General features: G+C 49.4%; 2 protein-coding genes across 3 annotated transcripts; both read right to left on the bottom strand.

Annotated features, from left to right (window-relative positions):
- Window positions 1-198: 198 nt before the first annotated feature.
- On the bottom strand, window positions 199-2,947 carry GALE (UDP-galactose-4-epimerase). The gene is made up of 10 exons (XM_006862306.1): window positions 2,827-2,947; window positions 2,544-2,659; window positions 2,333-2,446; window positions 1,773-1,949; window positions 1,398-1,511; window positions 1,251-1,317; window positions 1,075-1,160; window positions 909-986; window positions 582-696; window positions 199-433 (listed from the first exon to the last, which is right to left on the bottom strand). Exons 1-10 carry the CDS (start codon window positions 2,945-2,947, stop codon window positions 375-377), a joined length of 1,047 nt encoding a protein of 348 aa, XP_006862368.1. The 3' UTR covers window positions 199-374.
- A 4,487-nt stretch (window positions 2,948-7,434) lies between these two features.
- Window positions 7,435-24,521, bottom strand: HMGCL (3-hydroxymethyl-3-methylglutaryl-CoA lyase). Of its 2 annotated transcripts, XM_006862304.1 has the most exons (9): window positions 24,424-24,521; window positions 19,786-19,869; window positions 18,865-18,972; window positions 18,062-18,157; window positions 17,278-17,426; window positions 12,281-12,344; window positions 10,357-10,545; window positions 8,285-8,410; window positions 7,435-7,536 (listed from the first exon to the last, which is right to left on the bottom strand). In XM_006862304.1, exons 1-9 carry the CDS (start codon window positions 24,481-24,483, stop codon window positions 7,435-7,437), a joined length of 978 nt encoding a protein of 325 aa, XP_006862366.1. In that variant the 5' UTR covers window positions 24,484-24,521. The 2 variants fall into 2 exon arrangements, with proteins under 2 accessions (XP_006862366.1, XP_006862367.1); XM_006862305.1 differs by lacking the exons at window positions 12,281-12,344; window positions 17,278-17,426.
- Window positions 24,522-24,907: the final 386 nt, after the last annotated feature.

Below are 24,907 nucleotides of genomic sequence, written 5' to 3'. Positions count from 1 at the left end.
TCCTTTATTTTAAATATGTTAGAAAGCTCTTCATAGCAGTATAAATTATTAGTGCCTGGGAGGAGGGCAGTTGTCCCTTGCCTCCGTCAGTTGCTTTTGGTCCCTACAGGGTTCTGGTTGCTCTGGAAGGTAAAAGTTAGAGATGGTTAGACAGGAGGCAGCTAGCAGCTCCTCTAGAAATTCCTTCACAGCTACCATCTCCTGGTCCAAGGAGCCCTTGACCTCAGGCCTGGTGGGGAAAGCGGCTAAACTGGGGTGTGAGGTAGGGGAGGTCTTGACTTTGTCCAGAGGCTCAGGTGCCCCTCGGTTCTCGCCGGGAGACTGGAGAGCAGGCAGCGGTCTTTTCTTTTTCTGGTCTGTCCCAGGAGGGTCCCCTAAGCCTGTGTACCAAAGCCTGAAGGATTCTGCTTCTGCCAGCGCCATAGATCCTCACCTGCAAGTAGGATGTGGGTGGAGTCAGGGCTCAGCATGGAATGCAACCACGGTGGGCAATGCCAAGAGCTGATGAGACCACTCTGAGTCCCAAATTCTCTTCCCGGAGTCAGAGCCAGCACTAGGGCTGGGCCTTGGGCAGTACTCACACATCCTGTCCAGCCCTAAGGCTGCGGTCCAGCCCAGCTCCTCTCGGGCCAGGCTAGGGTTGGCATAGCAGACAGCTACATCACCTTCGCGCCGTGCAACCACCTTGTATGGGATCTGTAAGAGGAGATGGTCAAAGCTCAGCTGAGCCGGCCCTGGATCCCACCCACCTGGCTGCACGCAGAGCAGGTTCTGGCTCAGTCACTTGTGTGTTAAGGTTGACAAGGCAGAGCTGAGTAGACAGAGCAGCTATGGGGCACTTGCTGGGCAGGCTGGTGGGTGGCAGCCCAGGCTCTTTTCTTGCTCAGCGTTGGCTGAGCACCACCTACCTTCTTCCCACAAGCGGCCTCCATGGCATGGACCATCTGCAGCACGGAGTAGCCTGTGCCCGTGCCCAGGTTATAGATCTGCTCAGGAGAAGAGGCCAAGGTTTGAGGAAGGTCCCTGTGCCAAGGTCTAAGTCTCCCCTTCCTTCCCTCCCTCTTCTCTTCCTACCCGGCAGCCACACTGCTCCTTCAGCTTCCTCAAGGCTGCAATGTGGCCCTTAGCTAGATCCACGACATGGATATAATCCCGGACACCTACAGACAGGAGGTGGAGGTTGGAGGGATTCAGAACAGCCTCTGCCCCACATCAGTACTGCCTCTTGGGTTCTCTGGTCCTGTGCTCACCTGTACCGTCCTCTGTGTCATAATCGTTGCCAAAGACATTCAGGGCCTCCCGTCGCCCAATCGCCACCTGGTGGTGGAGATCAGGTCAGCTCCTCCCAGGACCCTAATATCCCCCTCACCCCGTCAGTCCCTACCCTTCTTCCCTACCTGGGAGACGTAAGGCATGAGGTTGTTTGGGATGCCCTGTGGATCCTCGCCGATACAGCCTGAGGCGTGGGCACCTATGGGGTTGAAATATCGCAGCAGCACTGCGTTCCAGGCCTGTGGACACACAGATCAGGTGAGGGCAGGCAGGTAGCATGGCCCAACTGAATCCAGTACCCTCCACCTCAGTCCCCCACACCTGTTCGCTATCTCTAAGAATGCACAGGGAACAGGACCCTGCCCCAGCTCTATGAACTTGGACCACCACTCCTTTCTGAGCCTTCATTTCCTTCTTGGTGGGACCTACGTAGGGCTCCATCCACAAGCCCAAGGTGGCTGTGAGGAGGTGTATGAGTGGCCCAAGGGGGGAGCCCTCACCTTGTCTGCTTGGCACAGGTCCCGGATCATCTCCTCAATGAAGAACTTGGACTTGCCGTATGGGTTGGTACAGCCCCCTGTGGGGTGGGTCTCATCCAGAGGCAGGTACTGAGGATTCCCGTACACGGTTGCTGAGCTGCTAAACACCAGGTTCTTCACTCCATGGGCCCTCATGATCTGGCCATGGAGCGGAAGCGTCAGCAGCTTGCCTCACATTAGCCCCACCCTGGTACATGGCTGCTAACCAAAACGTTGGTGGTTTGAACAGCTACTCCAGGGGAGAAGGATGTGGCAGTAAGCTTCTATAAAGATTACAACCTTGGGAACCCTAAGGGGCAGTTCTGCTCTGTCCTGTTGGGTCATTAAACGTTTGGATTGACTTGTCAGCAATGGGTAATTGGGGTACTCCCTCCACAGTAGCTTATGGGCATTGTCAGGGCTAAATAGGTCACCTGAGATTCCAAATGGAGAGACCTTGGTCATGAAGAGAGCCATCAGGCCCTGAGCCACCAGGGCCAGGCATGCTGCTCGTATCTGAGCATCCACTCTCAGCCTCTCACCTCCAGAAGTTGGATGGTCCCCGTCAGGTTGACACGATAATAATCCAGAGGTTTCTGCACTGACTCGCCCACAGCCTTGAGCCCCGCGAAGTGGATGACTGCCACAAAACTGTGCTGCGGGGGGCATAGCCGTGGGGTCAGTGCTTCCTCTACAGGCCCTGGGCAATGTCCCCTGCTTGTCTGCCTAGCAAGGCCGCCCCCCCCGCCCCACCTTCTTGAAGAGATGCTGTAGGGCTGCTTGGTCCAAGATGTCCATTTCCTCAAACTCCACAGGGCGGCCTGTTAGCTCCTGCACCCGCCGAAGGCTTTCGGGCATGCAGCCCGCTCCTGGTTGAGCAGCACATGAAGGCCATCAAAATCACAGGAGATGGGGTCGAGGGTTGCCAAGGGATTAGGTAGACACACAGATACCCCCACCACCCCCACGCGGGTGAAGGCGGACGCCAGACCTTGCCTTCTGCCATTATCTCTAGAAGCCCTGCTCCACCACTCACCACGGATGGCATTGTGGAAGTTGTCGATGACCACAGGGGAGTAGCCCGCCTCCAGCAGCTCCAACACTGTGTGGCTGCCAATGTAGCCAGCCCCACCTGTTACCAGCACCTTCTCTGCCATTATAACTGGCCAGAACACAGTCTCAGGAGTGACAGATTGCTGCCTCTGGGCTTCCTTCTAGCCAGTCTGGCCCCGAGAGCTCACCTTGAAGGGAGGCAGCAGGGTGTCCTAGTTAAAAGAGCAGCTCAGGAGTCAGCCCTGGGTGAGTTAGCCATGGTACCGTCACTTTCTACCTTCAGGATAGAACTGCCCCCTAGGACTCTCAAGGTTGTAATCTACAGATGCCACATCTTTCTCCCATAGAGTAGCTGTTCAAACCTTTCTTGGCCTCAGGTTCCATTTTTATAGGATGGAGCTAATGACTGTATAATTTCAAGTGGTGGTGTGAGGGTTAAATGAGGTGATTTAAAAAGTCTACTGTCTGGTGTGGCACTGTAGGATAAGCACTAGACTGTTAACCCACCAGCAGTTCCTTGGAAACCCAGGTCATTATGAGTCAGAATGAGTGGAAGGCACTTAACAACCACTTACAACTGGTACAAGTGGGAGACTAGCACACAGGTGCCATGTTTTCTGGCCCAAGACTGGGAAGATGGATGTGAAAACAGAACCTGAGGACCTTCCCAGGGTGCCTGGAGGCTGGAGAGGCCTGGGCAAAAGGAGACATGGCACAGGGTTGGATGACAGGAGCCGGAGGGAAGAGGCTCTGTCTGCTTAAACTCAATCTTCCCCAGTGCCTCTGCCATTACTGTGGGTAAACGGGTTCCTTGGCTCCAGGACTAATAGCACCGGCTCCAGGTAGCCCCCATGTCTCCTACTCCCTCAAAGGTCAGCTGGGAGGCAGTAAGGAATATACAGATGGCCTCTGGGGTGGGTCCTCAGGATAGGCCGCAGACCATTTCCGGAGCTGCAGCACCACTGTTCTGGAGCGGACTCCACCCAGGGCAGCCAGGCTGGCTCAGCCTCTGCCCATGCCAGTGCTGAACGGGGCTGGGCCAGCTCACTCCAGGCTTGGGACTAGGAATCCCGCCCAACTTTAGACAGAACTGGTCAGGCGTGTGTACGTGGCCTTCCTGGTCCCCACTACCAGGTGTGCGCCTCCACCCTGTGCAAACTCTGCGGGACATAGAGCGGAGGGAGGAGGAAGCCTCAGACACAGAGGCCTTTCATTCCTTCCTCCATCCTGGCTGCCACAATCCACGACTCATCCAGCATCAACCTATTTGAGCGCCAGGCTGAGCGCTTTTGCATCACTGCCCTCAACTGTGCAGGTGTTGTTACTGGCACTTTACAAAGGCCACTGAGGAACAGAGAAGTGAACTAATTTGCCTGAGGTTAAACAGCTTGTTTGACCTATATTGAAATCTGGATCTCTAGGGTAGCTGCCTCCCCCAAGAAGTTCTTCCTGCTCCTTTACCCCACCCTCACCCCCGCTCCCCCTGAACTCTGCTCCACCGCTCCGGACGCTGCAGCCACCCCCCTACCCACCCCACCGAGTTCCACCCACTGTCCGGAACCCTGGAAATGGTCGCAGAGGGGCCCTGGATGACAAGAAGGCTGGCCTGAGGTCGGCCTTGCCTAGGACCAGAGCGCGTTTTGTCCTAGGCCAGCTACCGTTGCCTCAGTTTTTCTTAGTCTGTATAATGGAAGGGAAAGGGTGCTGGGTCGTGAACGCTCAAGTACAGCTGAGCCTTGGGCAGGATATCGGGCCACGGCTCCAAGGGGCCGAGCTAGGAGACCTCGGGTAGCGAATGAATGAACCCGGATCACCCTAGCCAAGGCGGCGGGGAACTGGGAGCAGAGGGGGCGGGCCCGCCCGCCCTAGCCAGACTGCCCGGAACGTAGCAAGGGTCCTACAGCAACACTGCCCGCGGACCTGCCCGCGGACCAGCCCGCCCCGCCCCGCCCCGCCAGCCCACCTACCCCTCAATCCGCGGGCCGAACCTACTCAGCACCCCACGCCCCGCACCGGCTCCAGCGGCGCTGCTTTCTGCGCTCCCCGCGCCGGGGTTCCTTTGAGTCCACGGGTCCACCCAGGTCCCTCCCCTTTCCACGCCCTCTAGGAAACGTGTCAAAAGGGATGCGGTGGCTACGGAAAAGCAAGAGGGCAAAAAACTCGCTGAAGTTTTGTTTTTAAACTGCAGTTTGAGTAAAAGCTCACCGAGTGAAGGTTTATCATTAACAATTTATACATTGTTTCGTGACACTGGTTGCAAGCCCCTCTGTAAGAGTACTCGTGCTCCTTTCTCTGAGTTCCCCGTTTCGTCTCGTCCTTGCCTGTCCCTTTCTGCCTTCTGAGCTGTTTTGGGGCAAATACTGTCCTATAGGTATCAGATGACTACTTGTTCTGATGAGTGCATTATTCACAAGTGTTAGTGTTCGCTTTATAAGCCTATCTGTCTATTGTTTGGCTGAAAGGTGATCTCCCAAGGTGGGTTCAGTTCCAGGTTTGAAGGATGTCCAAGAGCCACGGTCTAGGGGCTCCCACCAATCTTATTACTTTGAATTATTTTTACAAATTTTCTCCTACTCCGTCCAGGACCTTCTATTGTGATTCCAATCAGAGTGGCTGGTAGTGGTGGTCAGGCACCATCTAGCTCTTCTCGTGTCAGGGTAGTGGAGGCTGTGGTTCATGTGGTCCATTACCGTCCTCTGAAAGAACTGGCTCCTGGAGTCTTTGATTTTCTTCACTCTTCATTGCTCTGGACCAGAGAGACCAACAGTTGCATCTTAAGTAGCTGGGTTGCTGCAGTTTTTTTAAGTAGACTGCGCAGGCGCTCCCACGGAGGCAGTGGACTGTTGCAGCCCCCTGAAGACAGAGCAGTTAGTGGTGAGGAGAAAAGGTGTTGCTCTGACCATCATGTCAGTGACTGGAGGGGTGAGAGCCCCCACGCTGGTCCCCTGTGGTGCGGAGAGCTCCTCTGAGCCCTAGAAACCAGGGGAGGAGAAGGAGAAAGGGGATCCGCCCCGCCCGGATACTTCCTGACTACAAGAGATACAGAGTCGGAGTAGGGCTGATAAGCCCTTGACCCCACACTAACCAGCAAGTTTTCAAGCTTTTTAGTTATTTGCCAAATCCATTCTTCAAATGAAGTCCTATGAAATATGCGACTATGCGGATAATAAAGGCAAAAGAGGGCTGCATTGATTAAAAGGGCCGCTGGTCTTCTCCCAGGGGCTGCTGGTCCTGGAAGCTCTAGTTTGAAAACAAATTTGGGGAAAGCACCTCGAAAGCTTAAATAGCAGTTACAGTGCTAAGCTGTCAGCCTCAGGAATTGTGGTTCTCTTTGCTGAAAGGTTTGCTCCCTTCCTACCTGAACCTAAACCAAATCCACTGCCATCGAAACAATTCTGATTCACAGTGACCCACGCAGGTGTAAATCTACAGACTGTAAATCTACAGGGTAGGTTTGAACTTTTGACCTTGTGGCCCAATGCGTATTCCACAGCACCTTACCTTCTATGTTGCTATGTGCTGTGGAGTCGGTTCTGACTCATAGCGATCCTGTACAGGGTTTCCAAGGCTGTAAATCTTCACGGGAGCAGAAAGCCTCATCTTTCTCCCGCGAAACAGCTGGTAGTTTAGAACTGCTGACCTTGCGGTTCACAGCCCTATTCGTAACCACTACGCTACCAGAGCTCCCTTTACTTACTATAAGAGGTTAGAAAATTGTTTCTGTTCACAAGAAAGTTAGGGCTAGGGAATGATGTGATGAAAATTGAGTGATAAAATCTAAGTCGTAAATATCTCCAGCTGGAGTATCCTCCCACCTGAGTCCAATGAGAAATACTGAGACCCCCCCAGAACCTGAAGTGCAGAGGAAAGAGCGCCAGCTAACAAGCCACACTGCTGGCCTTGCCCAGGGCCAGGGGCCACCACGGAGCTTTAAGTGCAGGAGACTCAGGAAGCTCAGGTGTGTGGCAGCCAGCGCTGTGGGCCTTCTCCTGAGTGACACCAAAGTTCACTGAATAAACAGTGAAGAAACCAACTGATTGATAAACTACTTTAAAGTCTACATTTTCCTGCCAAATTGTAACAGTGTAAAGATGTTTTATTCCCCAGTAGTCTCCCCACTCATAAAGACACACATGCACAACAGAATACTGTAATGGCTATGTCATTAAATCTTTAATTACATAAACTGTTTCCAAAAATCAGAGCAGAGAGTGTCACCCAGGAAGATTTCCAGCGGTATTTGAGTTAGCAGTCAACCACCTCTGCCAGTTTGTTTTCCCCATTTTCCTTGGTTCAAAGTCAGAGAACAATGGCCCCAAGGTCAGGACAACAAGGTCAATCTGTGTGAGGGTTGCTAGCTGGCAGACTTCATCCAGAGAGGGAACTCTAGATCAGCTCAAGCCCAGAGCTGGGTTACCAAGTGCCCTCAGAGAGCACATGCACTACTGAGTCCACAGTGACAGGAGATGGCCAGTTCTCAAAGCCTCTTCCATTTCTGTGAGGCACCTGCTCCTTTCAATGCCATATCCATGATCAATCCATGCAAACCCTTCTCCCATACTGTTCCCTGAACTCAGGGTGGGTAAGAAGCTCAGAGTTTACAGGTGGCCTGAGCCACTTTGGAGCTGGTTTTTCTGTTGAGGGCCTGACAGATAAAGGCTCCAGCTTCCAGAAGCTTCTGAAGATTCACACCCTTGAGAAACAAATCAAAGGCAGCAGTAAGTCATGGCACGCCCTCACACCCAGGCAAACAGCAGACAGGACGGGCAATTGTGATACTTGGAAAGCAAAGGTGGAGACAAACAGGCTTCTGCTCCTCCTCTTGACAGTGGGGCACAGGTTACCTGAGAGGTTGTATCCTCCTGGTTCTGGGGCTTGCTGTAGCCCCACTATATTAGAGGCACCAGTCTTGCTGCCAAGAGGGCAGAGGTAGCATGAGCAGTACGCATACTTCCTTACTCAGTCCTTGGAACAGCCCTATTATTATTCCCATTTCATCAACTCAGGAGAGAAAGTAATTTGTGTAAGGTCACAAAGCCTGTGAGTGACAGAGCTAGGTTTTAAATTCAACTGATCCAATGTATAGATGCTACATTCCTTCCATTCTATCACTGAAGGCCCTCTATATTGCCAACACTACCTACTTCCCAGGAAACAAAACCGGCCCAGAGCATAGTGGCTTTTTCTCTACAACCTGGAGCCTCCTAGAGCTGAATGGTCAGAGTCACTGATTGTCTAGCCTTCTTGTGCCCAGTCATGGTTTTGTCCAACCACATGCTGTTGCTTCAAAACCTTAAAACAGAACACCCCTGATCCCTAGGCTCCCCTCTAGACTCACTCCCCTACAACAAAACAAAAACCAGCTGCTGCCCTGGGGTGGGGCGACAGGTAGAGCTCAGGTCAATTGAGGGCCACTGCCTCCAGGGGGCAGGCTGGCTTACCGTGTGAATGCCCAGGCCAGCTAGCATGTACACCAGGTCTTCTGTGGCCAAGTTTCCAGATGCTCCCTGTGCATAGGGACAGCCTCCAAGGCCTGCCACAGAAGAGTCCACGACACTGACTCCCATCTGCAAACACGGATGGTGAAGTATGGCTGTCATTGTAAGGATAGGGCTTGCTAAGCTGGTCTTCACAAACCACTCCTCTGTTGCCTGGAATTCTACAGTGAGTCGTTTATTCCTCTATGATTCGGTTGAAGTGGTGATCCCCCTGAAAGAGGAGGTCCTGGAACACTGTGAGTCTGTCTCTACACTGTCCTCTGCCTGGAACATCTCTCCTCCATCCCCGTCCACGGCCGATACCTCAGCCTAAAAGCCACCTCCTCAGGAAGGCCCTTCCTGACCACCACCCAGTGCCCTCTCACTGCTGAGACAGGATGGAAGTATTCACCACAGCCCTGATGCATTTCTACCTTGGCAGTCCCTTGCCTTGCTCACTTCCTCCCATCTCCTGAAGCTTCTCATTGCCCTGGCCCCACCCTCACCCTCAGAGACAATAGATCATCAGAAAAGAGGTCTCCACAGGCTCTCAGCATCACAGTCACCCCTGCCTGGCTGCAGCCTCCTCCTGTGTATGGGATGGACTGTCTGAGCACCCCACCACCATCACAGCCACCCCTGCCTGGCTGCAGCCTTCCCCTGTGTGTGTGGGATGGACTGTCTCAGCAACCCCGCCCCCAGCCCATCCCCACTCTACAGAGTCTCCTTACTTCCTCTACTAGATCCTTCTCACAGGCTGGGACATCTCCTATCTTTCCCAAACTGCTTGGAGCTCATATCCCCACCAGCCTCCCATTTCCTCTCTCCCATTCACAGCAAAACTCCGCAAAGGAGCTGTTCCCACTTACTGGCTCCTCCTGTTCTCAACTGAACCCACTCTGAGCACTCTGTCCTTCACTGAAATGGCTCCAGTCAAGGTCACCACTGACCTCCACGTAGCTAAACCTAAAAGTCAGTTCCCAGGCCTCTGTGTACCTGACCTATCAGCACCGTGAGCTTTCTCCAGCTGGCTTCCAGTCCTCCAGGTTTTCTTCCCTACACCCTGGCCTCTCCTGAGGGTTCAAGCCTATCTCTTTCAAATTGTCCTTGTTGTTACTAAGTACTGTGGAGTTGGTTCGACTCATAGTGACCCTGAACAGGGTTTCCAAGGCTGTACATCTTTACGGGAGCAGAAAGCCTCATCTTTCTCACGTGGAACAGCTAGTATTTTTGAAATGCTGACCTTGAGGATAGCATCCTGATTCATAACCACTAAGCTACCAGAGCTCCTTAAATCGTCCTTAGGCCCGACCTTTAAAGCTTGCTCCTCAGATTGCTTCTCAAGCTACTTTTTGAACACCCATGCTGGTGATGCCAACATGTTTAGACCAGCCCAGATGCTGAATCTGGATTCTTACAGTTAGGCCAACAGGCAGCTCCTACTTCACATGTCAGATTATCTTGCCTCACAACTGTTCCCGCTGCAGGGCCCTCCTGATTTGGCCTTGCGCGCCAGTGTCTGCCATATGCTTCCCTGCCATATGCCATATTCTTGAACACGACCAGCACACCCTGTCTCGGGATCTTTGCATGTGCTGATCCCATGCCTGAGATACTCCCCCATGCCAACCCACTCCTTGGCTTTCCTCAGGTCATGAAATGTCACCTTCTTAGCGATGCCACTTTATATAAAGTTGTAACCCCACCTTAGTCTTACAATGTGGTTCCGCCAGATCACCTTGTCTCTTCCATCTTCCAATCGTCCCATCCTTTCACATCCTACAAGCCTTATTCAGGCCTCGTCTCTCCTGCAGATCCTCCCTGGCCTCCCCAGCTGGGACAGGCTCCCATGCTTCCCTCTCTTTGGCATTTGTCATGATGCAGAAGGACTAGCATGTGATCCCCTGACAGAGGTAAGCCACACATCTGTCTACTGTGTCCAACTCAGGGTATCAATAACGTTTGCTGGAAGAAGCAACGAAACCCCTTGGTAGAACAGGAACAAACACGCCTTTCTCCTGGGCACACCAGATTACCTGCAGTGCCATCAAGGTGTTGGCCAGGGCCTGTCCGTAGGTATCATGGCAGTGGACAGCCAGGGCAGACACAGGCACCTCATGCATGACAGCAGATAGCATGTCCTTCATGACCCCTGGGGTGCCCACACCAATGGTGTCCCCCAGGGAGATCTCGTAGCAGCCCAATGAGTACAGCTTTTTGGCAACCTGGAGAAGCAAGCAGGCATTGAGGACACCACATTCCACCAAACAGAGCCCAAGGGTTCAGGGTCCGGGGGTCTCGGCCTGGGCAGAGCACCTCCGTGACCCTGTTAGGTCATGGCCCCTCACGGTTTGGTTAGGACTATAACCCTCATTCTGCTGAGAGCAAAAAGAGAACAGCCATCTGGGGTGCAGAGCCCAAGTCTCTCAAACTCAGTCCTTGACTCACAACCTCCAAGTACTATTGCTCCCAGGTGCTGGAACTAGCCAAATGGATTCTGTTTACGTAGTTCTAGCCTCAGAAATGAAAGGCAAATCAAACCCACTGCTGTGGAGTGCATTTTGACTCATGGAGACCCGTGTGTTACAGAGTGTAACTGTTCCACAGGGTTTTCCTGACTGCTACATTTATCCAAGCAGGTTGCCAGGACTTTCCCCTGCAGCACTTCTGGTTGAGTTTGCATTACCAACCTTTAGATTAGTGTTTTGTTGTTACTAAGTGTCTTTAAGTCAGTTCTGAATCATAGTGACCCTGTATAGGGTTTCCAAGAAGCAACTGGTGAACTTGAACTGCTGACCTTGCAGTTGAAACTGACCTTGCAGTCCAGTGCGTTATCCCAGGGCCACACCAGGACTCCTTTACATAAGTAGTTGATTTCAAACCATCTGCACCACCCGGGGACCTACAACCTCAGCAATTGTTAAGAGTTGTCGAGTTGGTTCTGACTCATAGCAACCCTGTATGGGGTTTCCAAGGAGCAGCTGGTGAGCTTGAACTGCTGCTGACCTTGCGGTCCAGCTCACTAACCTGCAGCACCACATCAGGACTCCACAATCTCAGCAATAAGACCTGTGAAGTCATGAGTCTTATGTGCACGCCCCTAAAGATCGCTGCCAAGACTACAGTGGACCAGGCCCCAGCCAAGGAGACACTGGCCTACCCAGGCTGCCAGACAAGGCAGAGTATGCTACAGCCAGGCCAGGTATACAGACAACACTCAGCAGTGGTCTGTCAAGTGAAGACAGTGCTGTTCTTCCACCAGTGCCGACGCAGCAAGCAGCAGAAACAGCAGAGTCAAATCCCTGGTCTGCAGCTTACAGTCTTGGGGCCTCAGGCAAGGATCTTAACATTTCCGAGCTTCTGAAAAACAGTATTGTTTTTTAAGACAATAACAGTTATTGTTATTGTCACAGGGCTCCAGCAGGGCCTGGCGCTGTGAGACCAGATCCTGAAGTTCAGCAACCACTTGGCACAACCCGGGTCCCTATATTTGGTGTGACCAGGAGTCGGAAAAACAAGTGTTCTTTGGAGGTGGACAAAACTGGGTTTCAGTCCCAATCACAACCCGGGTGGCAAGGTATTTAGTCTTCCTCAACATTAAAAAGGAAACCAATACTAAATGTACAGGGCAGGCTTGAGGACTTAGTGATGCTCATGGGTTTCTCAGTGCTGATTTGGATGCTGCTCCAAGGATATCGGAGTGTGGCATCTTTGATGAGACTACAGGGGTCCCTCCTCAGTGCTTAATTATCATCTGCCCACCGACCACAAGCGGGTAACGGAAGCAGAGGCTCTTCTTTTGCTCTGGGCTAGAGGACAGGCTTCAATGACCACGTGCCTGGCCAGGAGATAGCTTCCAGGGAGCAAGTTCAGGGACCTAATAAAGCAACTAGGTGACCCATTAGGAAAGGTGGAAAGAGGAATATACACTTGGAGACAGCCAAGTCAGCAAAAACACACCTCAGCTACTTTAGTCGGGGAGATCTTCCCTTCATAGGGGCAGCCGAGCACGCAGGAGACATACCTGAGGGAAGACGGGAGGACTGAAGTCAGTGCCCCTGAGCTTTCTGGACAACAGGGCTGAGGCAGGGCCCACAGTCAGAAAACCTTAAGCTGGGAGGAGGCGGAGTGGGACTGAAAGGCTAGTCAGTTGTGGTTAAGTGCCCTAGAGTCGGTTCCAACTCAGAGACCCTGTGCAGCAGGGGTGGGGAACGTTAGACCTGCGGACCGTATGTTGTTGTTGTGAAGTGCCACTGAGTCGGTTCTGACCCATAGCGACCCTGTTTAGGGTTTCCAAGGAGCAACTGGTGAGTTTGAACCACTGACCTTGCAGTTCAAACTGCTATGCAGTCTGGGGCATTAACCCACAGCGCCTCACCAGGACCCCTGTGGGCCATATAAGGCCCATGAAATCATTTGGTCTGACCCTGCCAAGGCCCTACAGTTCCAGCCATCACATTGTTGTTGTTAAGTGCCGTAGAGTTGGTTCCAACCCATAATGTACCTGTATAGGGTTTCCAAGGAGCAACTGGTGAGTTTGAACCACCAACCTTGTGGTTCAAACCAACCTTGCAGTTTAGCGTATTAGCCCGCAGTGCCCCACCAGGATTAGGAGTGAGTTAAATGTTTGACCAAATATAACAGACTAATGTTTAAGCTGATAATTTTGTACGAGCAATGAGTAATGTTACACGTTTTGGGAAACAGCATAGTGGTTATGAGTCGGGCTACTAATCTCATGGTCAGCAGTTCAAAACTACCAGTTATTCCATGGGATAAAGATGACTTTCTTCTCCCATAAAGATTTATAGCCTTGGAAACCCTGTATAGGGTCGCTGAGTTGGAACTGACTCCATGGCACATTACCACCACCACCACCCCACTTCTGTACAGGGTTTTCAAGGAGCAGCTAGTGGGTTTGAACCACTGAACTTGTGGTTCATTGTTGTTAAGTGCTGTCAAGTCAGTTCTGACTGATAGTGACTCTGTATAGAGTTTCCTAGAAAAGGCTGGTGAGCATGAACCGCGACCTTGTTCAAACTGACTTTGCAATCTACAGCATTAAACAACAGTGCCACACCAGGACTCCCTGTGGTCCATAGTCTAGTGCAAAGGTTAATCAGAGTGGAGGCCAAACGTAGGTAATGCTACTTAACGCCAGCAGGGGGCAGTAAAAAGCCATGGTATTGAAGGAAAGGAGGCCAACTAAGGAAACAGGAGTTGCTTAAACCTCAGGAGACCTGAGGATTTTCAGTAAGAATTAAAGACAGGCCAAGGAGGAGAAACTAAAGAGGGCAATATGAGCAGGCACCCAAGGTGTACAATATGTATGACGTTGACATAAAGCAGAACCATGCACCGGGGTAATTGGGGCCAGCACTCCCAGGACACAGAGGTCTGGATGAAACGGAAGAAGAAACAAGATCTGGGTCGGATATGAATCACTATCAGGCTGGACTGGCTGAGGGTGAATGGTTTGGCTACTCCAGTGATACTCATCCAATTGGTATTTATCAAGCTGTCTACTATGGAGTTCTGGTGTGGCACTGCAGGATAAGCACTGGACTGAAACACAAGGTCGGCAGTTCAAATCCACAAGCTGTTCCTTGGAAATCCTATAGGGTTACTATGAGTCAGAACCGACTCAATGGCAATTAACAACAAAAACTATAAGTGAGGCACTGGGTACAGAACATTGAGCAAGACTGAGAACATGCTGAAGTTGGCTTTTAGGTAGAGAGACAACCAATAGACGCAATCAAATATGTGATACCATCTCAGAAAGTGCTGGACTAGGAAGGAAAGGGAGATGTGATAGGAACAGCTACTGCTGTTCCCTGCTGTTAAGTTGGCTCGAACTCTTAGCAACCTTATGTAAAACAGAACAAGATGTTGTCTGGTCCCGAGTCATCCTCTGCAGTCACTATGGCAATCTATCTCATTGATCCAATTGCCTCACTTTAGCTGACCCTCTTCATTCGCCAGTGATTGGTCCCTCCCGCTGACATGTCTGAAATAAGCTAGATGAAGTCTCACCATCCTCACTTCTAAGGCGCATTCTGGCTGTTCTTCCAAGACAGATCTGGTCATTCTCTGGCAGGGTGTGGGGTAGTCAAGTTTTCGCCAACACCACAAGTCAAATTTGTCTCTGATCTTTATCCATTGTCCAGTTTCCATGTGTACATGTTGCTGTTGTTATTGTTAAATGCCATGTAAGTGGCTCATAAGTGACCCTGTACAGGGTTTCCGAGGAGTGACGCATGGGTTTGAACTGCCAACCTTGTGGTTAGGAGTCCAGTGTTGATCCTAAGGCACTGCACCAGGACTCCTAACATGCATATGAGATGACTGAAGATAGTATGACTTGGGTCAGGTGAACCTCAGGCCTCAAGGTGACATTTTTACCACTTTACGGAGGTCTTTTGCAGATTTGCCCAATATAATACATCATTTGGTCTCATGACTGATGCTTCTATGGCTACTTACCCAGTAAGACTGAAATCCTTGACTCCACCATTTGTCATGATGTTGTTTACTGGTCCAGTTGCAAAGACTTTCATTTTCTTCTTGTTTAAATCGAATCCATACTGGAGGTTTCAGATTTTACCTTCATCAGTAAGTGCTACAAGTCTTTACTTTTGCAAAGAAAGACTGTGTCATCCACACATCGCAGGCTGTTAATGAATCTTCCTCCAATCCTGATATAACATTCTTCTTCTCAGATTATTTCAGCACATAGACTGAATATGTAAGATAAACAAATACAACGCTTTTCTGATTTTACAGCAGGCGGTATCCCCTTGGTCTTTTTGATCAATTGCCTCTTGATCCATGTATATACAGTTCCACATGACACAATTAAGTGTCTGGAATTCCCAGTTTTTGCAACGTTATCCATAATTTGTTAAGATCCACACAGTCCAGTACATCTAGCCAGTAAGATAGAGGTAAACATCTTTTTAGTATTCTCTGTATTTGGTCAAGATCCATCTGATATCGGCAAAGAAATCCCTTGTTCTATATCCTCTTTTGAATCCAGCTTGAACTTCTATATGTATGGCTAGAGTCGTTTTTTCATTTTCTTCAGTAAAATTTTGCTAGAATGTCAATTTATGCATTCTCTTTGACTGCCCTTCTTTGGAATGCACATACATATGGATTGTTTCCAGCGGATTGGCCAGGTAGCTGTCTTCCAAATTTCTTGGCAGAGAGGAGTGAGCACCTATCCAGTGCACGCTGCTCTGTTTGCTGAAGCATCTCAATCAGTACTCCATCAGTTTCTGGAGCCCTGCTTATCACCATGCCTTTAGCAACTAGGAGCAACTAGAGGAGGCCAAGAATAACTAAACTGTCCAGGCCATGATGTTAGAGCAGAGAAAAGGGAGAGGACCTGCAGAAAGAACATTCCAGGCTGAGAAGAGCAAGTGTAAAGGTTCTGAGAGGGAAAAGGGTTATTAGGCATGTTCAAGACACAGCTGAGGCACAGACAGCAAGGGGCAAGGAAGTCTGAGAGAGGCTGCAGGGTGGGCAGGAGTCCTGCAGACTGTAGTAAAGAGTTTAGATGTAGACAGCATCTATTCCCACCGTCCCACTGGAGTTGTTGCTGTTAAGTGCCGTTGAGTCGGTTTTGACTCATAGCGACCCTGTGTAGGATCTCTGAGGCTTAAAATCTTCACAGGAGCAAAAAGCCTCATTTTTATCCTATGGAACGACTGGTGGGTTCAACTGTGAACTTTCTGGTTCACAGTCCAGTGCTGATCGTATGGAGCCACTGTGTTGAAGCCAAGGCACCTTTAAAACTCTTAAGAGTTTTAAAACAAAGTGTTTTGCATAGTAAGAGGCATAATAAATGTTTGCTGGGTAAGTAATTCCAGACTCAAGGATCTCAGTGTACTTTTCCACTTTATTTCTCCCACTTATTATTCTCCACACATTGCTGAGCATGAAACTATGAGCTGCTGAGAAAACTGCACAGGCTCGGGAGTTAAGAAGACCCGACTCCCAAGTGGGCAACCCTAGCTTCCCTGACTGATCTGCACAGGAACACCTCAGGGACTGAGAGAGATGCAGGCTCTCCCTCATGGGGACTCAGAGGAATCCAACAAACAGTTCAGTGCTGTAGTGGAGGACATTCATGGACCATGGGATCCCAGAGGAGCCACACTAACTCCAAGAAATGGGGCATGGAAAGGTGCTTGGAGGAGCTGGCACCCACTGGAGAACTGAAGTGTGAACAGAAAGAGGACAGAGGAGGAAGAGGGTCTGGGTCTACAGAGAGCAAGTGCAAAGGTCAAGAGAGCTCAGGTTGCAGAGGAAGCAGTGGCTAATGGGGTGCAAAGAACAATGAGGCTGCAGAGTGTGGCTGGAGCCAAATCCCATGGGGCCTTGTGTGCCATGTGGAAAAGTCTGAACCCTGTTGTTCAGAGGAGTCACTCTGAACCAGAAAGAGATACAATCCGAGGTGTACTTTTGAAAGAACACTATGGCCACAATTTGGATAGTTATATAGTCTTAAAGTAAGTTATTCATCCTCTCTGAGTGTCAGTTTTGACATCTGTAAAGTAGGCAGAGCGCCCTATGCATACTGGACAGTTGTGCTATGAAAGATGAGATAGTAGAAACTTAAAGGCCTCGGGTAGACTTGGAGCTGAAAGAAGGACATATGAGGAGATAGCAGTGAAGCCAAGACCACACTGACCTCATTCAGAGCCTTGTCCTACTAACTTCCTCTTCACACCCCTGCTGAGGGAACAAACCCCAAACTCAGGCTTCAGAGAAACCACTTGCTAGAACTTCGGTCCAAACTTACTTGGAAAAAGATGTCTGGGTATGGAGCTTGGGCTGTCTCAATGCAGGGTTAGGAGATTGCGTGAGGAGAGTCACTTTAATGAGAACCTAGCCCCATTCCAGAAGGGTTCTGAAGAAAAGAAACGCAGCACTGCTGTGCCCTGACTCACCCTCTCACAGGAATACCTTCAGCCCGAGCTGCCTGTAAAATTCCATCAAAGCGCTGCAAACTTTCATCGATGGAGCAGTTGACGTTCTTCTTAGTGAAGAGCTCCGAGGCAGCTCCGAAGATGGACACTTCCTTGGCTCCAGCAGCAACCTGTCAACAGTCAGGTGAGTTCCTTTCAGCATGTTTCTTATCAGACACTGGCACAGAGAAGCAAAAAGAACTTGTCTTGTGATTTTTACGGTATGTGAACTATAGTTCAAGGAAAAGGAAAAACCTTTCTCTTTTCCCCAAAGAAACTGCCACTGCCATCATCAACCTGAAAGCCCATGTCCTAAATGTAGAACAAACATCTCCGATGGCATTCTTGTGAAAAATCGTTAAGCAAGTGGACAGACACCAGCAACAACTGTTGAAACGCTTGTGGAGAGCTTAGTTACCTTTCTCCAAAGAGGAGGTGGGCAATAAAAACAAGTGCTAACACTGAGTAAGCATTCACCTTATACCAAGCTCTTGCTAAGCAATTCACATGCATTTTACCTTCAGAAATCCTCACAGCTTTAATCCTACTTTATAAGCAGAAACTGAAGCTCAGACAGGTTCAGCAACTAGTTAAGCTCACAGAAATGAAAGGGGCAGAGCCAGGATTGGCCTGGGTCTCTCCAGGACTGGAGATGGCCATTCAGACAGACATCCCATACACAGCAGAGGACAGAAGTTCATAGACAAGGCAAAGGACAAATGTAGTCAATCTCATTTCACGAGGCCCCAGCAAACACTCCTCTTACCGCTGTCTGGAAGCCTTTCAGGTTTGGGGTCAGGACTGGGTAGTTGATGCCGGGAAACCTTTGAATGCCCTTCAAGACTTCAGCATGGTCAGCCATCTGGGAGTCGAAGGAGACAACTCTAAGTCATCACCAAGGGCAGTCAGAGAAAACCTTTTTATCACAGAATCTGTTTCCCAGAAGCCTTGGAGATTGAGTCCTTCTTCAGAGCTGAATCTCCCCAGTGCTTTCACTGTTTGTGTGTCGATGGTCTGGAAGGCTCCAGAGCTGGGTGATGGCCCAATTCCTCCAGATGGCTGATTCCACCAGCTTCGCTTCAGCAGTAACAGCAGCACCACTACCACCAGCCACTTACTGACAACATTCTCTGAGCCTAGTCCTGCGCTCAAACCCTCTGAATTAGAGAACTATGTTTTGTTTTTTTAATTTAAACAGGGTCTTTCTTCCCTACCTGACTTCCTCTGTGAAGCTGGAGTCACCAGTCTTCCCCTTTGACAAATGCAGAAAAACGTACATAGATTCTATACTTTCAGAGCCAGAAGAGACCTACAAGGTCATTTCCAATTGCAGAAGAGAAAAGACCTCTTCAAGGTCACCAAGCAAGTCATGAGCAGAAGCAAGACAGAATCTAGGTCTCTTGACTCCCAGGTTACATTACTTTTACTGTGTGCCACACTGCTATGAGTAACCTCAAAGTCAGGAACCCAGAAACTTATGTTCTCAGCTTCTAGTTACTTCTAAGACAAATGCAAACCTTCCCATCTCTTTCAACTGAGAAGTGTCTCTCACTAGGGGTTGGCACTCACCTGGGGAACCCACTTGGGAGACACAAAACTGGTAGCTTCTATAACAGGGAGTCCTGCTTCAGAAAGCATGTCTATCAGCTTGATTTTCACTGGAGTAGGTACAATATTCTATAATGGAGAGAGAAACATCAGAAAAAAACAGGTCAACAGTGCTGGGGGGTGGGGGAGGTGGCCTCAGAATGCAGTGCCTGTCTGTTCAAAACCCCTAAGTCATGTGACTGTGCTTTTGCCACAGGAAGCCCCCTCACGGTTTCAACTTGTAAACAGCAACATGAAGTTACATGTAATTCCTGCCAACAGTAGGGATAAGGCTTGCCTTCAAGTGCTACAGATAGCATTTGGCAGCTTCTCACCTGAAAAGGGGTTATATCTTCATGGAAACAATCATTTCTACCACACAGACTTGTCCTTATCTGAGTGTTAATGTATGGTGCATCATAAAACAAACTGGAAGCAATGTGCTGTCTCAGAGGGCACAGACATAATCTATCTTCTGGGTTCTTTGTGATGGTACCCCCAAAGAATCACACCTCCGTTTCCATCTCCCAACTTAGCTGGGACTTTACCTTCATGAGTTCAGTCTATGAGTTCTCTCTCTCCTCCTCCGCCACATCCAGTCACTTACCAGAATCTAGGGACTCCTCTTACCAAATCCACCATCATTATCATGCCTATACTGTAGCAAAAGAGAGCTAACTGACCTTAGCGTCTTAGGACGGACCTGGGGACACCATACCTGTTGCATGGCGATCTTAGATTGACTGTCACGGGAGCCTGCCTGTCCTCCGCCCACTCTGCCTTAAGTTCTTCCAAAGTGATGATAATGTTTTACACCGTTCTGTCTACTCCTGCTATACCTACCACATGTATCACTCAAAGCAGATGCTAGAAAAATTGTTTTTGGTTTTATTCCATCTTTACCTTTTCATTCTGTAGTCCGTCTCGGGGACCAACTTCTACAATTTTCACCTGCTTTGGGAAAGTGCCCACAGACGAGGTGCTGACCTTTAGTTTAAAAGAGAAAATAAGAAGCAATGGACGAGATTGTCATATTTCTCCAGGCAGGGCAAATCTGAAGACTGGATTCATCTGCATTCAGACTGAGTTGTTGTTGTCAATGCTGCTGAGTTGGTTCTCATAGCGACTCTGTATAGGGTTTCCAAGGCTTTGATCTTAGAGGAAGTAAAAAGTCTCATCTTTCTCCTGCAGAATGGCTGGTGGACTCAAACCATGGACCTTGCGGTTTGAAGTCCAGTGCTGATCACATGGAGTCACTGTGTTCCCGAATATTGAGTTAAGAAGCAGTATTTCTCACCTGTTTAATCACATTTGTCTGCTTTAGAATTAAAAATATTTCACTCTTGAAATAGAAATGAGCAAGAGAGTCATAGTCATGCTCCCAGCATAGGCTGTCCCTAGGATTTGAGACTCTTATTTCCAGCTGCAGGTATTTCCACTGCACCTCTCATAAGCATCGAAAACTTGTTGTTGTTAAGTGCCATCAAGTTAATTTTGCCTCATAGCGGCCCTACATAGGGTTTCCAAGGAGCAGCTGGTGAGCTTGAACCACTGACCTTGAGGTCATCCTCTTCCTTCACTCCCCATGGCCTTCTGCCAACCTCAGACCTCATCACTTGCTCCTACTGCCCACCAACTCGTCCGGTAAGGCCACTATGTCATAGGCCCACTAGCCCACTGTCTCCAAGCAGAGCCTCTGGAATCATGTTCCCACTGCCTGGGGTGCCTCTTCTTGTCTGGCTCCCTCTTACCTTTCAGTCTGATAGAGGCCTCCTCTAACCACCTTGTTAAGCAGCTCCCACCTGATTATTCTCCACTACAGGACTACAAGTATTTCTTTCAGAGCACTAGCAATAGTGCCTACTTAATGTTTCCACCATGTCTGGATTTCCACTTCATTTCTCATGTTTGGCGCTGAGCTTTGTGCAAAGTAAACCCCAAAAACAAACCCAGTGCCATCGAGTTGATTCATACACAGGGTTTCTGAGACTACATCTTTCTCCCTTGGAGTGGTTGGTGGGTTTGCACTGCAGACCTGGCTGTTAGCAGTTTAATGTCTAACCCACAGCACTACGGGGGCTGCCATGGTAAAGTAGGCAATCATTAAACACCAAATACATGCACGAAAAGCACAGCGGCCCCAGCGGAGGGCAATTACTGAGTGTGGGAGGTACCGCTAGTGTGTGTAGGAAGACTGTTCTATTACAGTGCTACCTTTAACACTATAACTCTTCAAATTAACTTTGTTTTACCAGATTTAATTGGGATAAACATTGCAATGGGGCAAGGAAACAAGGGAAGAGCTACACTGTGCAATCTGCTAATAATCCCAAATCCTCAAATTCTGAACATGGGAGGAGGGACATAGAGCTAAGACTGAGACCCTGATTCAGTTAATGCATTCAGTTGCTAAAAAGAAAAGTTGGAGATTCAAGTTCATCCAGAGGCACCTTGGAGAGCTTGATGACCTACTTTAGAACAAGCAGCCACTGAAAACCCTATAGCGCTCATTTCTAAGTGTGACAGACATGGGGTCTCTGAGTTGGAAATGACTTGATGGCAACTGTTTTTCATGAATCAACTGTAAGTTGAACAACTCACTTGAACTGGCCTTGGTTTTAGCCAGCAATGCTTCCCAGAGACTAAGGTGAAGAGCCACTGAATCTCACGAAGTTACCAGGCTAGACTGGAAGGTCCTTGGCAATGTGAATCTTGAGCCAACAGGGATGTCCGGCCTCTGCTGGTACATTACCCTAGAATTATCCCCCTGGAATGTAAATTTCATTAGAGCAGGGATTTTGTTTTATTCACTGCTGTGTCTCCACATCCCTGGACCACTGCAGGGTTTCAATAAGTATCTGTTGAATGTAGCTGAGAGAGGTAAAACCTGGTTCCAAATTTCTTTATTAGATCAGAATAAACTAACTTTCACTTCTTTCCCTTTAACAATCCATCACATAACAACAGAAAGACAACTCAGATTTATTATTGTTGTTAAGTGCCGCTGAGTCAGTTCTGACTCACAGCGATCATGTATAGGGTTTCCAAGTAATGGCTGGTGGGTTTGAACTGCCGACCTTGTAGCTCAAAGTAACCTTTGGTCCAGCACATTATCCTGCAGCGCCACACCAGGACACATTTATCAGGTACTGTAAGGAGTCCTGGTGTGGCGCTGTAGGTTAATGCGCTGGACTGTAAAGTCAGTTTGAACCACAATGTCCGCATTCAAGCTCACCAGCTGCTCCTTAGAAACTCTGCATAGGGTCGCTGTAAGTCAGAAGTGACTCGACAGCACTTAACAACAAGGACTTGTAACCTTCAGCACATTTATTAGATAGGAACTACTTTCATTGCTGGTGTGGTGCTGGCTGGTACGGTGCTGGGATTAATGCACTAAACTGCAAAGTTGGTTTGAAGCTCAATGTCCACATTCAAGCTCATCAGCTGCTCCTCAGAAACACTATACAGGATTGCTAAGGGTTGGAACTGACTCGAAGGTACTTAACAACCACCACCATAATCCTTATTCCTCCATACTGAGTAACTTTTAAGTCTATTAATAAGCCAAAATCTGAACAGGACAGTGTGGCTCTGGATGCTAACTCCTAGGGCATGTTGTGTCTTTGCTACCCTTCAGTCCTTCCCAGACCTTCTGTTCTACAAATCAGCCATTCCTTCCTTCTGTAAAATTCTGCTCAGAGGTGGTCCCCTCCAACCACACAAGTTCTATGCCACAGTCCCTTGTGCTATGGTGTACCAACATCAATAACAGTTAATATGAACTGAAGTCCAATACTAACAACAGGCACCAGTACCTTATTTAACCCTAACCACCACCTAATGTGTGGCACTGTGGGTTAATGCGCCAGACTGCAAAGCCATTTGAACTGTAAGGCCAGCGGTTCAAGCTCACCAGCTGCTCCTTGGAAACCCTATACTGGTTGCTATGGGTTGGATCTGACTCGATGGCACTTAACCACCACCACCACCTAATGAGAGTGACAGGGACTATCATTGTCCCAGCTCAATGGAGGAAAAAACAGGGCCTCAGAAAGACAATTGAAATTCACAGCTAGGAAATGAACAAGCTTGGACTTGAACTCAGGTCTGGTTTTTATGCCAAGATTATGCTAAGTCACTCCATGAAGGACCTATCACCACCCATCTCATTACACCACCCCCCCCTCAAAGTACATTAATACCCATCACCTCATTTCATCTTCTTAATTCTTCAAGTTGGAATTTCCACCTTCATTTTGTTGTTAGTAGCCGTGAGCCAGTCTGACTCATGGACACCCCATGTACAATCAGATCAGATCATTGTGATCCATATGGTTTTTCATTGGCTGATTCTGGGGAAGTGGATTGCCAGGCCTTTCTTCTTAGTCTTAGCCTACAAACTCTGTCAAAACCAGTTTGTCATCATAGCAATATAACAGCCTCTGCTGACAAATGACTGGTGACTGTGTAAGATACACTGGGTGAATTGAACCTCAGTCTCCCATATGGAAGGCATACATTTTACCAGTGAATCACTAGAAGCCTATCCCCATGAGTGGAGGCAGGTGGGCATTAAAAGTGGCTTTCTGTGAAGGGGCCACTGACAGGGGAGTGTAATTTCTCCCCCATTACTGTTGTTGTTAGGTACCATCAAGTCGGTACGGACTCATAGCGATCCTATGCACAGCAGAATAAAACACTGCCCGATCTTGGGCCAACCTCACTATTGCTGCCACCTGGCCAATCCATCTTGCTGGGGTTCTCCCCCATATACAGCTCTAAATGCTAACTCCCTATCCAAAGTAATAACATCACCATTGATTATTCCCTTACTAAGAACCAAACAATGCTAAATGGTTTACCTACGCTTTCTTTAGCTTCCAAAACAACCCTGAGATTACTGTTACCCATTTCTAAAACCTGAGGTTTAGAGTAAAAAAAACTGTTACTTGACCTAGCAAGTGGCAGAACTACTGGGACAACACAGCTTGATTTCTAACCAACACACCTCACTCAACCCTTTACACACCTAGGTCTCCTATGCTTTCCACCGGCTCACTGACCACTGGAGAATGGATAGCCATCAGGGTCGAACAGGCCCAAAGTACAATTTCAGGGGAAAGACAGCCTGGCGTCACGCGGCCCAAGTCCTGCTCCGCACGCTGGGAGAGTGTCCCAGACGTCGGCGGGGACCACTTTGCGTAAGGAGTGTTTGTGATTTTTCACTAATGAGAAGTTTAGAGGGATCTGGGGCTCAACTAGAGGAAAGGAGCCAAGGTCGCCGGCCAGAGACTTGGACTGGAAATGAGACACCTAGGTGACCCAGGCCAAGTTGCTCCGCCTCGTCCGGTCTCAGTTTCCCTACGTCCCTTAAGAGAGATTTATGTGGGTCGGGGAGCGGCCTGACTCCAAGGCTCTCACGACTCTGGCTTGAAGGGCTGTCGGACTTTGGCTCTGGGAAAGCAGCAGCCACAGGTCAAACCTCGCACCCCGACCCTCATGGTGCCTGCAGGCCGCCCCATCAGCGGGCGAGGCACTTACAGCCCGGAGGGACGCCAAGCCCACCAGTCGCCGAGGTACAGCTGTTTTCACCGTCGCCATCTTGGCCTTGCTTCCCCCGCGGCCGCTCAGCTGAGTTCCACGTGACCGCCGGCCGCTAGAGCGCGCCTAGAGGCTGTCAATCTTGGGGGCGGGGCCTCGAAAGGACGGCGTTGACGCCTGACGCCTTACGCTAGCTCCTCCTTCAGTCTCTTAGTTTTGGACCGTTCTCCATCCTCGTTCATTATTTACAGAGTTCCTAGCGTAGTGGTTAAAACTAGGGTTGTAAACTTCAAGGTCAGCAGTTCAAAACTACCAGCTTTTCCGCGGGAAAAAGATGAGGCTTTCTGCTCCCTTAAAGATTTACAGCCTCGGAAACCCTGTACAGGGTCACTATGGGTAGGAACCGACTCGAAGGCACAACAACAATTGTTAGTATTGGAGTCCTGGTGTGGCGCTGTGGGTTAATGTGTCAGACTGCAAAGTC

Source organism: Chrysochloris asiatica, unplaced genomic scaffold, assembly GCF_000296735.1.
Source record: "Chrysochloris asiatica unplaced genomic scaffold, ChrAsi1.0 scaffold00047, whole genome shotgun sequence".
Classification (NCBI taxonomy): Eukaryota; Metazoa; Chordata; class Mammalia; order Afrosoricida; family Chrysochloridae; genus Chrysochloris; species Chrysochloris asiatica.
This window is presented reverse-complemented; position numbering and strand designations above follow the sequence as displayed.

Bases quoted from the DNA above. Each gene is read 5' to 3' on its own strand.
- GALE (XM_006862306.1), bottom strand. From the start codon at position 2,947: ATGGCAGAGAAGGTGCTGGTAACAGGTGGGGCTGGCTACATTGGCAGC. The intron at 1,318-1,397 runs GTAGGGAAGAAG...CTCCACCACCAG, and splicing joins TCATGCCTTACGTCTCCCAG to GTGGCGATTGGGCGACGGGA. The intron at 434-581 runs GTGAGTACTGCC...TCCTACTTGCAG, and splicing joins CTTAGGGCTGGACAGGATGT to GTGAGGATCTATGGCGCTGG.
- HMGCL (XM_006862304.1), bottom strand. From the start codon at position 24,483: ATGGCGACGGTGAAAACAGCTGTACCTCGGCGACTGGTGGGCTTGGCG. The intron at 18,973-19,785 runs GTAAAGATGGAA...TCTCCATTATAG, and splicing joins ACGGACTACAGAATGAAAAG to AATATTGTACCTACTCCAGT. The intron at 10,546-12,280 runs GTGTGTTTTTGC...TTGCTTCTCCAG, and splicing joins CCCCGACTAAAGTAGCTGAG to GTTGCCAAAAAGCTGTACTC.